At 41.5% G+C, this 14270-nt stretch overlaps 1 protein-coding gene across 1 annotated transcript in view; it reads left to right on the top strand.

Moving 5' to 3' along the window:
* The first annotated feature begins 105 nt into the window (after positions 1 to 105).
* The window catches only part of LOC135534325 (NACHT, LRR and PYD domains-containing protein 12-like), an 18695-nt gene continuing 4530 nt past the window's right edge, over positions 106 to 14270 (top strand). Inside the window, exons 1-8 of the mRNA XM_064961361.1 lie at positions 106 to 435; positions 704 to 788; positions 918 to 1146; positions 1521 to 3318; positions 3601 to 3774; positions 5401 to 5574; positions 7362 to 7535; positions 9888 to 10061. Coding sequence (XP_064817433.1) covers positions 368 to 435; positions 704 to 788; positions 918 to 1146; positions 1521 to 3318; positions 3601 to 3774; positions 5401 to 5574; positions 7362 to 7535; positions 9888 to 10061 — 2876 coding nt within the window. The 5' untranslated portion in view covers positions 106 to 367. The remainder of the gene's footprint in view (positions 436 to 703; positions 789 to 917; positions 1147 to 1520; positions 3319 to 3600; positions 3775 to 5400; positions 5575 to 7361; positions 7536 to 9887; positions 10062 to 14270) is intronic.

Raw genomic sequence — 14270 nt, 5'->3', positions numbered from 1 at the left:
AGGCCAGCAGGTAGCCTCTTTAATTTGTATGTAAATGTTATGAAAGTTTTCAATTTGTTTGCTATTTATAACACCACTTTAAATGTATACATGACACTGCAAAAAAACAATCCAGTTTCATGTACACATTTAAAGTCAGGAAAGTAAATGAAAGAGCCTTTATAAAGAGTTATAGTGGTTTAATGATTTATTCAAATGAAAGAAAATTAACCAACATTTCTGAAAATGGATATATAGCGTTTTGGAATTCAATTATTGTTTCCCCATCTGAGATCAGAGAAGATGAGAGATGTAATGTTTGTCTCTGTTGTATTGAAGACCAATCAAGAAGGAGAGACCAGCCTCCCCTGTTCCCAGCTGTGTGTCAATGAATAGTGACAAGTCTATGGAACCTCCTATATTATTTAGAGAGGGAGACTTTTCTACTGAACAAAGGTAAGAAGAACTCATGGGTCCTGGTCAGTGAGTTAAACAACACTGTCTCTAGTCATTTCTCCTCTCCCATTTTCCCATTTATTGTTGTTGTTTTCATAATCCATTGGCTCATCCTTTTTTGTGTGTGTGTGTGTGTGTGTGTGTGTGTGTGTGTGTGTGTGTGTGTGTGTGTGTGTGTGTGTGTGTGTGTGTGTGTGTGTGTGTGTGTGTGTGTGTGTGTGTGTGTGTGTGTGTGACGAGGTGAGGTAATCTCATGTTTTGCCCACAGACACCAACAGGAGAGATCAGAGTCAGAGATTCTCAGTGGTCAGTCTTCCCAGAGTCATCAAACAGACCTGGCCTCCATATTCAGTGTATGTGGTCCTGTTATGTACATTTGTTTTTGTTTACCTCAAGTAAAGTTGATCTGTCAATCATTCATTAATGTGTTAATGAGAAAGCATTTATTCTCTTGCTTAACTTATTTACTTGATTTATTTCAGATGCTTGAAGAGAAAATTATGACATTTGTGAAGAACGAGCTGAAGATATTCAAGAGGATTCTTAGTCCAGAACTCCCAGAAGGCTTTGAGAGTCAGAAGCAGGATAAGGAAGTGGTGGATGCTGAAGATGAGAAGCAAGAGAGCAGTGCCAGAGAGGGGGCTCTGAAGATCACACTGCACATCCTGAGGAAAATGAACCAGAAGGAGCTTGCTGACACACTGGAGAAATGTAAGATCTGTCTGCCTCATGATGAATGCTGTTTTATAACATTTAAAAGCTGTGGCTAAAGTACAGCTAAAGTAGCTGTGTAACTCAATGATATTGTAGCAGCCTTAACACAACACCTAGTGACCTCATCAAGTAGCAGCAGGGATGTGTTGTGGTGATTAATTTAGAGAGAGAGAGAACATTAATAATACCATCAATAATACCAATAATAATATAATCAGTCACACCAGTCTGTAATGCATTATAAAAACTTTTACAGATTTAGACAGTCAGTTACGACAACAAATTATTGTAATGTACAACTTTATAACAGTCCTACAATACTGTAAGTATTAAAACAGACGTAATATTAATATCCTCTGTGATATTTCTAGATTCAGATGAGCTTGCTGTGATTTGCCAACGTGAACTCAAATCTAATCTCAAGAAGAAGTTTCAACGTGTATTTGAGGGGATCGCTAAACAAGGAAACCCAACACTTCTCAATAAGATCTACACAGAGCTCTACATCACAGAGGGTGGAACAGGAGAGGTCAATAATGAACATGAGCTGAGACAGATTGAGACAACAACCAGGAAACAAGCAAGACCAGAGACTGCAATCAAATGTAACGACATCTTCAAACCCTTAACTGGACAAGACAAACGTATCAGAACTGTGCTGACAAAGGGAGTCGCTGGCATTGGAAAAACAGTCTCTGTGCAGAAGTTCATTCTGGACTGGGCTGAAGGAAAAGCAAATCAGGATGTCCAATTTGTATTTTCATTCCCTTTTCGGGAGCTGAATTTGATGAAAGAGGACAAACACACTTTCATTGAACTTCTTAATCACTTCTCAATGGAAACCAAACAATCAGGAATCTCCATCAACTACAAGTACAAAGTTCTGTTCATCTTTGATGGTCTGGATGAGTGCCGACTGCCCCTAGACTTCCAGAAGAACAAGATCTGTTGGGACGTCACAGAGTCAACCTCAGTGGATGTTCTGCTGACAAATCTCATCAAGGGAAATCTGCTTCCCTCTGCTCTCCTCTGGATAACTACCCGACCTGCAGCAGCCAATAAGATCCCTTCAGGATGTGTTGACCAGGTGACAGAGGTACGAGGGTTCAATGACCCACAGAAGGAGGAGTACTTCAGGAAGAGACTCAGTGATGAGGACCTGGCCAGCAGAATCATCTCACACATAAAGACATCAAGGAGCCTCCACATCATGTGCCACATTCCAGTCTTCTGTTGGATTTCTGCAACAGTCCTTGAACACATGCTGGAACATAAGAGAGAAGAGATGCCCAAGACTCTGACTGAGATGTACACACACCTTGCGGTGTTTCATACCAAACAGAAGAATGAAAAGTATCTTGGGAAAGAAGAGACAGGTCCACACTGGAATAAAGAGAGCATTCTGTCATTGGGAAAACTGGCTTTTCAACAGCTTGTGAAGGGCAATCTGATTTTCTATGAAGAAGACCTGAAAGAGGCTGGCATTGATGTTAATGAAGCCTCAGTGTACTCAGGATTGTGCACACAGCTCTTTAAAGAGGAATGTGGGCTGTACCAGGACAAGGTGTACTGCTTTGTTCATCTGAGCATTCAGGAGTTTCTGGCTGCTGTATATGTGTTCCTCTCATTCATCAACAACAATGAGAATCTAATGGCCAAACCTCAAACAATGTTCAGGAACTTTTCTGCGAGGATCAAACAAAGGCGAAAAGTTACTGTCTACAAGAGTGCTGTGGATAAAGCCTTACAAAGTGAGACGGGAAACCTGGACCTTTTCCTCCGCTTCCTTCTGGGCCTCTCACTGGAGTCCAATCAGAAGCACTTACAAGGTCTACTGACAAAGACAAGAAGCAGCTCACAGAGCCATGAAGAAACAGTCAAGTACATCAAGGAGAAGATCAGGGAGAATCCTTCTCCAGAGAGGAGCATCAATCTGTTCCACTGTCTGAATGAACTGAATGACCATTCTCTAGTGGAGGAGATCCAAAGCTACCTGAGCTCAGGAAGTCTCTCTAGAGCCAAACTGTCACCTGCCCAGTGGTCAGCTCTGGTCTTTGTGTTGCTGACTTCAGAAAAGGAGCTGGATGTGTTTGACCTGAAGAAATACTCCAGATCAGAGGAAGGTCTTCTGAGGCTGCTGCCAGTGGTCAAAGCCTCCAGAGCTGTTCTGTGAGTAAATAAAATGACATTTAAGAACTAATCATGAGGAAGAAATATTCAGTTTAGAGAAAAATATGGATTATAATATGTATATTATACTATATTGAAAAACATATTGAATAAATGCATTGATTTTCACATGAGTATACCAATATGACCACACAATTCTAGGAGATGGAAGATGAATCTGTTGTTTTGGATAATTAACCAAATGCATCTGCCATTGTCCTTCTACACTACTGGTGTTAAATGAACAGTGTGTTTGTGAAGTCATGATGATCTCTTTGTCAGGCTGTCAGGCTGTGGAGTCACAGAGGAAGGCTGTGCTTCTCTGGTCTCAGCTCTGGAGTCAAACCCCTCACACCTGAGAGAGCTGGACCTGAGTAACAATGACCTGAAGGATTCAGGAGTGAAGCTGCTCTCTGCTGGACTGGGGAATCCCCACTGTAAACTGGAGACTCTGAGGTCAGTATTATCAGATATGAAAGCACTTTATGTACGTAGTTCTCCCATTTGAAAAGTCGTAATTATTCGGTTATATTCAATTATAGTGTATTAAAGTAGTCATAAGTTTAGTATTTGGTCCCAGCAGCAGAGAACTGGAACGATAGGTGGCCAAATGAGGTGTTGGCTTTAGGGATGATCAGTGAGATACACCTGCTGGAGCGCGTGTTACGGGTGGGTGTTGCCATCGTGACCAGTGAACTGAGATAAGGAGGAGCTTTACCTAGCATGGACTTGTAGATGACCTGGAGCCAGTGGGTCTGGCGATGAATTTGTAGCGAGGGCCAGCCGACGAGATCAAACAAGTCGCAGTGGTGGGTGGTATAAGGTGCTTTAGTGACAAAACGGATGGGACTGTGATAAACTGCATCCAGTTTGCTGAATAGAGTGTTGGAAGCAATTTTGTAGATGACATCGCCGAAGTCGAGGATCGGTAGGATAGTCAGTTTTACTAGGGTAAGTTTGGCGGTGTGAGTGAAGGAGGCCTTGTTGCGGAATAGAAAGCCGACTCCTGATTTGATTTTAAATTGGAGATGTTTGATATGAGTCTGGAAGGAGAGTTTACAGTCTAGCCAGACACCTAGGTACTTATAGATGTCCACATATTCAAAGTCGGAACCATCCAGGGTGGTGATGCTGGTCAGGCGTGCGGGTGCAGGCAGCGAACGGTTGAAAAACATGCATTTGGTTTTACTAGCGTTTAAGAGCGGTTGGAGGCCACGGAAGGAGTGTTGTATGGCATTGAAGCTCGTTTGGAGGTTTGATAGCACAGTGTCCAAGGACGGCCCGGAAGTATATAGAATGGTGTCGTCTGCGTAGAGGTGGATCAGGGAATCGCCCGCAGCAAGAGTAACATCATTGATATATACAGGGAAAAGAGTCGGCCTGAGAATTGAACCCTGTGGCACCCCCATAGAGACTGACAGAGGACCGGACAGCATGCCCTCCAATTTGACACACGGAACTCTGTCTGCAAAGTAATTGGTGAACCAGGCAAGGCAGTCATCCGAAAAACCGAGGCTACTGAGTCTGCCGATAAGAATATGGTGATTGACAGTGTCGAAAGCCTTGGCAAGGTCGATGAAGACGGCTGCACAGTACTGTCTTTTATCGATGGCGGTTATGATATCGTTTAGTACCTTGAGCGTGGCTGAGGTGCACCCGTGACCGGCTCGGAAACCAGATTGCACAGCGGAGAAGGTACGGTGGGATTCGAGATGGTCAGTGACCTGTTTGTTGACTTGGCTTTCGAAGACCTTAGATAGGCAAGGCAGAATGGATATAGGTCTGTAACAGTTTGGGTCCAGGGTGTCTCCCCCTTTGAAGAGGGGGATGACTGCGGCAGCTTTCCAATCCTTGGGGATCTCAGACGATATGAGAGGTTGAACAGGCTGGTAATAGGGGTTGCGACAATAGCGGCGGATAGTTTCAGAAATAGAGGGTCCAGATTGTCAAGCCCAGCTGATTTGTACGGGTCCAATCTATATGTTGTTTGAGAATAAACCAAATGCATCTGCCATTGTCCTTCTACACTACTGGTGTTAAATGAACAGTGTGTTTGTGAAGTCATGATGATCTCTTTGTCAGGCTGTCAGGCTGTCTAGTCACAGAGGAAGGCTGTGCTTCTCTGGTCTCAGCTCTGGAGTCAAACCCCTCACACCTGAGAGAGCTGGACCTGAGTAACAATGACCTGAATGATTCAGGAGTGGAGCTGCTCTCTGATGGACTGGAGAATCCCCACTGTAAACTGGAGACTCTGAGGTCAGTATTCCTGTAGTTGGTCAACAAGTGATAACTGTTCACCAGATCCACATGTGTTTACCAGACAGACATAGTCCACACCATATGTGTTTAAATTGGGTTGTGTTTTACATTATATTTTTCCTAATAGAAACTAAATGGTGAATAATGTCCTGTCATTTTGGAGTCACTTCACTTGTATTGTCAGTAAGAATAGAAGATGTTTCTGAACACTTCTACATTCATGTGGATGCTACCATGATTATGAATAATCATGACTGGAGAATGATGATGAATGAGAAAGTTACAGAGGCACAAAGATCAGAATAAATGCTAACCCCCTTTGTTATTGGTAATGGTGAGAGGTTAGCATGTTCTGTTGTAGCCTCTGTTATTGGTAATGGTGAGAGGTTAGCATGTTTTGTTTTAGCCTCTGTTATTGGTAATGGTGAGAGGTTAGCATGCTTTTTTGTAGCGTCTAACTTTCTCACTCATTATTATTCATGATTCATTCATGATTTTTCTTAATCAAGGCATCATCAGGATTCATTTATTATTGTTTAGAAACATGGTATCTACTCTCTTAGACAGAAAAGTACTCCAGTCATCATCCACCATTTTATTATTGGGCAAAACACAACCAAAAACACAACCAAAACAAACTGCAAATGCAACCAACGAGTTTACGACCAAATACTAAACTTTGACTACTTTAATACACTATAAGTAAATTGGTCAGATTACTTATGTCTTCTTCAAATGGGGAAACTGGAAACATAGTGTTTTAATTTTTAATCCTGAAACAGATTGGTCTTAAAATACCCTCAAATAAAAGGTGACATTATATACTGTCACCTCATATGAAATATTTGATCTGAAATCCAACATTTTAAGTGTATAGCCACATTTAAAATGTAAACTTCACTGTCAAAATAGATATGGTGAGGACTGTATACTCAATACAATCTCAATCTGATACCTCAGTGTCTAAATAGATATGATGTGGACTGTATACTCAATACAATCTAAATCTGATACCTCAGTGTCTAAATAGATATGATGTGGACTGTATACTCAATACAATCTAAATCTGATACCTCACTGTCTAAATAGATATGGTGTGGACTGTATACTCAATACAATCTAAATCTGATACCTCACTGTCTAAATAGATATGGTGTGGACTGTATACTCAATACAATCTAAATCTGATACCTCACTGTCTAAATAGATATGGTGTGGACTGTATACTCAATACAATCTAAATCTGATACCTCACTGTCTAAATAGATATGATGTGGACTGTATACTCAATACAATCTAAATCTGATACCTCACTGTCTAAATAGATATGGTGTGGACTGTATACTCAATACAATCTAAATCTGATACCTCACTGTCTAAATAGATATGGTGTGGACTGTATACTCAATACAATCTAAATCTGATACCTCACTGTCTAAATAGATATGGTGTGGACTGTATACTCAATACAATCTAAATCTGACACCTCACTGTCTAAATAGATATGGTGTGGACTGTATACTCAATACAATCTAAATCTGATACCTCACTGTCTGTCGTTTGAAAGATACTGCTTTTTAAACTGGTCTGGTCAGTCTACTGTAATATTTGTACTTTACATGTTTCTATCCTCAGGTAATGATTTGATCATTTGTCATTTTTAATGATGATACATACATTTACGAATAGATATGGAAGGTTCCATATGTTGAAAAAATATACTGCTACTATTTTCACCACCAAAGAATAGCAGTGTGATTTTAAAATGATTTGACTCTTTGCAGGCTGTCAGGCTGTCTAGTCACAGAGGAAGGCTGTACTTTTCTGGTCTCAGCTCTGGAGTCAAACCCCTCACACCTGAGAGAGCTGGACCTGAGTAACAATGACCTGAAGGATTCAGGAGTGGAGCTGCTCTCTGCTGGACTGGGGAATCCCCACTGTAAACTGGAGACTCTGAGGTCAGTATTCCTGTAGTTGGTCAACAAGTGATAACTGTTCACCAGATCCACATGTGTTTACCAGACACATAGTCCACACCTTAGGTGTTTGTACAGTGAAGCTTACAGTTTTAAATGTGGTGCTCTGCTCCAGCATTTTGGATTTGAGATATAATGTTTCATATTAGGAGACAGTACAGAATGTCACCTTTTTTAAAGGTATTTTCATACATATATATTTTACAGTTTATAAATGAAAACACTTTATGTATCTAGTTCTCCCATTTGAAAAAGTAATAATATTTTGGATGCTTTATTTTAGTCAAAAGTTTGGTATTTGGTCCCTTATTCCAAGCCTGCAGTGATTACATCAAGCTTGAATTCATTTTCAGTTTGTCTTGCAGATGTTTTCCTAATAGAAACTGAATGGTGAATAATGTCCTGTCATTTTGGAGTCACTTCACTTGAATTGTCAGTAAGAATAGAAGATTTTATAATTTTTTAAATTTTACCTCGCAAGTCAGTTAAGAACACATTCTTATTTTCAATGACGGTCTGGGAACAGTGGGTTAACTGCCTGTTCAGGGGCAGAACGACAGATTTGTACCTTGTCAGCTCAGGGGTTTGAACTCACAATCTTCCGTTTGCTAGTCCAACGCTCTAACCACTAGGCTACCCTGCCGCCCCAAGATGTTTCTGAACACTTCCACATTCATGTGGATGCTACCAAGATTATGACTAATCATGAATGAATCGAGAATGATGATGAATGAAAACGTTACAGAGGCACAAATATAATACCACCTATGTTATTGGTAATGGTGAGAGGTTAGCATGTTTTGTTGTAGTCTCTGTAATTGGTATTGGTGAGAGGTGAGCATGTTTTGTTGTAGCCTCTGTTATTGGTATTGGTGAGAGATTAGTATGTTTTGTTGTAGTCTCTGTTATTGGTAATGGTGAGAGGTTAGCATGTTTTGTTGTATCCTCTGTTATTAGTAATGGTGAGAGGTTAGCATGTTTTGTTGTATCCTCTGTTATTAGTAATGGTGAGAGGTTAGTATGTTTTGTTGTATCCTCTGTTATTGGTAATGGTGAGAGGTTAGTATGTTTTGTTGTATCCTCTGTTATTGGTAATGGTGAGAGGTTAGCATGTTTTGTTGTATCCTCTGTTATTGGTAATGGTGAGAGGTTAGCATGTTTTGTTGTATCCTCTGTTATTGGTAATGGTGAGAGGTTAGTATGTTTTGTTGTATCCTCTGTTATTGGTAATGGTGAGAGGTTAGCATATTTTGTTGTATCCTCTGTTATTGTTAATGGTGAGAGGTTAGCATATTTTGTTGTATCCTCTGTTATTGTTAATGTTGTGAGGTTAGTATGTTTTGTTGTATCCTCTGTTATTGGTAATGGTGAGAGGTTAGTATGTTTTGTTGTAGCCTCTGTTATTGGTTGGTGCTTTCAAGGAATATGGGACCAAATACTAAACTGTTGACTACTTTAAAAAACTGTGAGTGAATTGGTCAGAATACTTATGACTTCTTCAAATGGGGGGGAATAGATACATAAAATGCTTTCATTTCTAAAGGTTGAAACAGATAGGTATTAAAATATCCTCAAATATAAGGTAATATTATATTATTATTATATTATATTATTATATTATTGTGGCGGCAGGGTAGCCTAGTGGTTAGAGCATTGGACTAGTAACCGGAAGGTTGCAAGTTCAAACCCCTGAGCTGACAAGGTACAAATCTGGCTTTCTGCCCCTGAACAGGCAGTTAACGTAGGCTGTTCCTAGGCTGTCATTGAAAATAAGAATTAGTTATTAACTGACTTGCCTAGTTAAATAAAGGTAAAATAAATAAAAATATACTTTCACCTCATATGAAACATTTGATCTTAAATCCAAAATGTTGGAGTTTCAAACCACACTTAAAATATTATCTTCACTGACAAACTAGATATGTTGTGGACTGTATACTCAATACAATCTAAATCTGACATCTGTCTTTTGACTGATACTGCTTTTTAAACTGGTCTGGTCAGTCTACCGAAATATTTGTACTATACACATTTCTGTCTACAACCAATAATTGGATAATTTGTCATTTATAATAATTAATACATTAATTTATGAATATGTATTGCAGGTTTCAGGTCACTGATATATCTGAATATGTTAAATAATATACTGCCACTATTTTCACCACCAAAGAATAGCAGTGTGATTTTAATATGATTTGACTCTTTGCAGGCTGTTCGGCTGTCTGGTCAAACCCAACACATTATTTGTGCATGTTATAGTGTAAGCAGGGAAAGCTAAGCTTAACATTTTAATACAACCTGTCTAGCATTGTATGTCTTCTGTGTTTGCAGACTCATTGGCTCTAAACTCACAGACAGATCCTGTAAAGTGTTGGCCTCAGTTCTCAGTTCAAACCCCTCACACCTGAGAGAGCTGGATCTGAGTAACAGTAGCCTGAAGGATTCAGGAGTGGAGCTGCTCTCTGCTGGACTGGGGAATCCCCACTGTAAACTGGAGACTCTGAGGTCAGTATTCCTGTCGTTGGTCAACAAGTGATAACTGTTCACCAGATCCACATGTGTTTACCAGGCACACATAGTCCACACCATATGTGTTTGGACAGTGAAGCTTACAGTTTTACATGTGGTGCTTTGCTCCAGCATTTTGGATTTGATATAAAATATAATGTTTCATATTAGGTGACAGTAAAGAATGTCACCTTTTATTTAAAGGTATTCATACATATACAGTCATGGCCAAATGTTTTGAGAATGACACAAACACAAATACTAATTTCCACAAAGTTTGCTGCTTCAGTGTCTTTAGATATTTTTGTCAGATGTTACTGGAATACTGAAGTATAATTACAAGCATTTCATAAGTGTCAAAGGATTTTATTGACAATTACATGAAGTTGATGCAAAGAGTCAATATTTGCGGTGTTGACCCTTCTTTCTCAAGACCTCTGCAATCCGCCCTGGCTTGCTGTCAATTAACTTCTGGGCCACATCCTGACTGATGGCAGCCCATTCTTACATAATCAATGCTTGGAGTTTGTCAGAATGTGTGGGTTTTTGTATATCCACCCGCCTCTTGAGGGTTGACCACAAGTTCTCAATGGGATTAAGGTCTGGGGAGTTTCCTGGCCATGGACCCAAAATATCAATGTTTTGTTCCCCAGGCCATTTAGTTATCACTTTTGCCTTATGGCAAGGTGCCCCATCATGCTGGAAACGGCATTGTTCGTCACCAAACTGTTCCTGGATGGTTGGGAGAAGTTGCTCTTGGAGGATGTGTTGGTACCATTCTTTATTCATGGCTGTGTTCTTAGGCAACATTGTGAGTGATCCCATTCCCTTGGCTGAGAAGCAAATCCGCACATGAATGGTCTCAGGATGCTTTACTGTTGGCATGACACAGACTGATGGTAGCGCTCACCTTGTCTTCTCCGGACAAGCCTTTTTCCGGATGCCCCAAACAATCGGAAAGGGGATTCATCAGAGAAAATGACTTTACCCCAGTCCTCAGCAGTCCAATCGCTGTACCTTTTGCAGAATGTCAGTCTGTCCCTGATGTTGTTCCTGGAGAGAAGTGGCTTCTTTGCTGCCCTTCTTGACACCAGGCCATCCTCCAAAATTCTTCGCCTCACTGTGCATGCAGATGCACTCACACCTGCCTGCTGACATTCCAGAGCAAGCTCTGTACTGGTGGTGCCCCGATCCCGCAGCTGAATCAACTTTAGGAGACGGTCCTGGTGTTTGCTGGACTTTCTTGGGCACCCTGAAGCCTTCTTCACAACAATTGAACCGCTCTCCTTGAAGTTCTTGATGATCTGATAAATGGTTGATTTAGATGCAATCTTACTGGCAGCAATATCCTTGCCTGTGAAGCCCTTTTTGTGCAAAGCAATGTTGACGACACAAGTTTCCTTGCAGGTAACCATGTTTGACAGAGGAAGAACAATGTTTGACAGAGGAAGAACAATGATTCCAACCACCACCCTCCTTTTGAAGCTTCCAGTCTGTTATTCGAACTCAATCAGCATGACAGAGTGATCTCCAGACTTGTCCTGAGGCAGCAGACTTTGTGAATATTAATATTTGTGTCATTCTCAAAACTTTTGGCCACGACTGTATATTTTACCGTTGAGATATGAAAGCACTTTATGTATCTAAACTCATCAAAAAAAGAAACATCCCTTTTTTCAGGACCCTGTCTTTCAAAGCTAATTTGTAAAAATCCAAATAACTTCACAGATCTTTTTTGAAAAGGGTTTAAGCACTGTTTCCCATGCTTGTTCAATGAACCATAAACAATTAATGAACATGCACCCGTGGGACGGTTGCTTAGACACTAACAGCTTACAGACGGTAGGCAATGAAGATCACAGTTATGAAAACTTAGGACACTAAAGAGGCCTTTCTACTGACTCTGAAAAACACCAAAAGAAAGATGCCCAGGGTCCCTGCTCAGTTGCATGAACGTGCCTTAGGCATGCAGCAAGGAGGCATGAGGATTGCAGATGTGGCCATGGAAATAAATTGTGATGTCTGTACTGTGAGACGCCTAAGACAGCACTACAGGGAGACAGGATGGACAGCTGATCGTCCTCGCAGTGGCAGACCATGTGTAACAACACCTGCGCAGCATCGGTACATCCGAACATCACACCTGCGGTACAGGTACAGGATGGCAACAACAACTGCCCGAGTTACACCGGAACACACAATCCCTCCTCCAGTGCTCAGATTGTCCGTAATAGGCTGAGAGAGGCTGGACTGAGGGGTTGTACACCTGTTGTAAGGCAGGTCCTCCCCAGAAATCACTGGCAACACCGTCGCCTATAGGCACAAACCCACTGTCGCTGGACCAGACAGGACTGGCAAAAAGTGCTCTTCACTGACGAATCGCGGTTTTGGTGCACCAGGGGTGATGGTCGTATTCGCATTTATCGTCGAAGGAATGAGCGTTACACCGAGGCCTGTACTCTGGAGTGGGATCGATTTGGAGGTGGAGGGTCCGTCTTGGTCTGGGGAGGTGTGTCACAGCATCATCGGACTGAGTTTGTTGTCATTGCAGGCAATCTCAAAGCTGTGCGTTACAGGGAAGACATCCTCCTCCCTCATGTGGTAACCTTCCTGCAGGCTCATCCTGACATGACCATCCAGCATGATAATGCCACCAGCCATACTGCTTGTTTTGCGCGTGATTTCCTGCAAGACAGGAATGTCAGTGTGTAGCGGTATTTATTAGAGAGGGGTAAAGAAAGATTTTGTTCGGGCGCCAGGCAGGTATTAACCATCCCGAAAGGAAAAGAGTAGAATAGAGAGAGTTCCACTACCAGACCCACACACATCAGCAGAAGAGACTGCCTAGAGTGTAGCCTGTTTACCAGATAGCCAGTGGAGAGAAAAGAGATTACACACCATATAAAACCCACATCACAGCACAGGGGTAACCCCAACAAGAATACCTCATACAATAATACTAATACTAATAATGGCAGAGCAATTAAACAGCAACGTCATACAAGAACGAACCCAGTCATCAACAGAGGATTTGCAATAATCTGTATTATTTTCTAGTGGATGAGTGCAGAGGGTATGAATGTGGGGGGTGTTCATCGACACAACAAAGGCCTTAAAAATGTCCACAGTCTTCTCGGCCACATGTCATTAGTACACCTCACCTCAATACAGTTCACATAACAATACACAACTTGCAAGCAACCTCCCTTTTAACTAAAATGTCCATCAAAATACTTCTGGCAGGGCAATAATAGTCCAGCTCTAATGAACTTCAATGGGAAGTGCATTTGAAAAATAGAGTCTGTTGCCAGGGTAAAGCACTGGAACGAGAGGGAATAGAAAGAGAGAGAAAAAGAGAAATCTTAGCTGTGGTCTTCAGGCCTGCCGGTGTACGGTCTGACTGTCCGATGGTTTGTTGGTTTGTATGTTAAGGCTTCACAACAATGTTGCTACTAATCCATGCGATCCATAACGGGCGCGGTCCCACGATCTAAAGCGATCACACTGATGATTGACTTAAATACGTTAGAAACTACAAACGCTGAAAACAAACAAAACTTCTGCAGCACAGCACACACAATCAAACTGTCGCGCCACCCAAGAGCCCCTCCCCAAAGAGCTGAATGAGATCTCTTTATCTCCTCCTTCCTTACTGCTCATGTGCTCTTAAAGTGTCAGTGCACGGTGAAGGCTCCGTGCAGATTTCGCCACAAGTGTTCTGCCATGGCCAGCGAAGAGCCCGGTTATCAATCCCATTGAGCACATCTGGGACCTGTTGGATCGGAGGGTGAGGGCTAGGGCCATTCCCCCCAAAATGTCCAGGAACTTGCAGGTGCCTTGGTTGAAGAGTGGAGTAACATCTCACAGCAAGAACTGGCAAATCTGGTGCAGTCCATGAGGAGGAGATGCACTGCAGTACTTCATGCAGCTGGTGGCCTCACCAGATACTGACTTACTTTTGATTTTGTCCCCCCCTTTGTTCAGGGACACATTATTCCATTTCTGTTAGTCACATGTCTGTGGAACTTGTTCAATTTATGTGTCAGTTGTTGAATGTTATGTTCCTACAAATATTTACACATGTTAATTAAGTTTGCTGAAAATAAACGCAGTTGACAGTGAGACGACGTTTCTTTTTATGCTGAGTTTAGTTCTCCCATTTGAAGAAGTCTTAATTATTTGGCCAAATTAATTTAGTCAAAAGTT

The sequence above is a fragment of the Oncorhynchus masou genome, unplaced genomic scaffold (genome assembly GCF_036934945.1).
Source record: "Oncorhynchus masou masou isolate Uvic2021 unplaced genomic scaffold, UVic_Omas_1.1 unplaced_scaffold_3257, whole genome shotgun sequence".
Lineage (NCBI taxonomy): Eukaryota > Metazoa > Chordata > Actinopteri > Salmoniformes > Salmonidae > Oncorhynchus > Oncorhynchus masou.
Note: the sequence above shows the minus strand (reverse complement) of the source record. Positions and strands in the feature narration are given on the sequence as shown.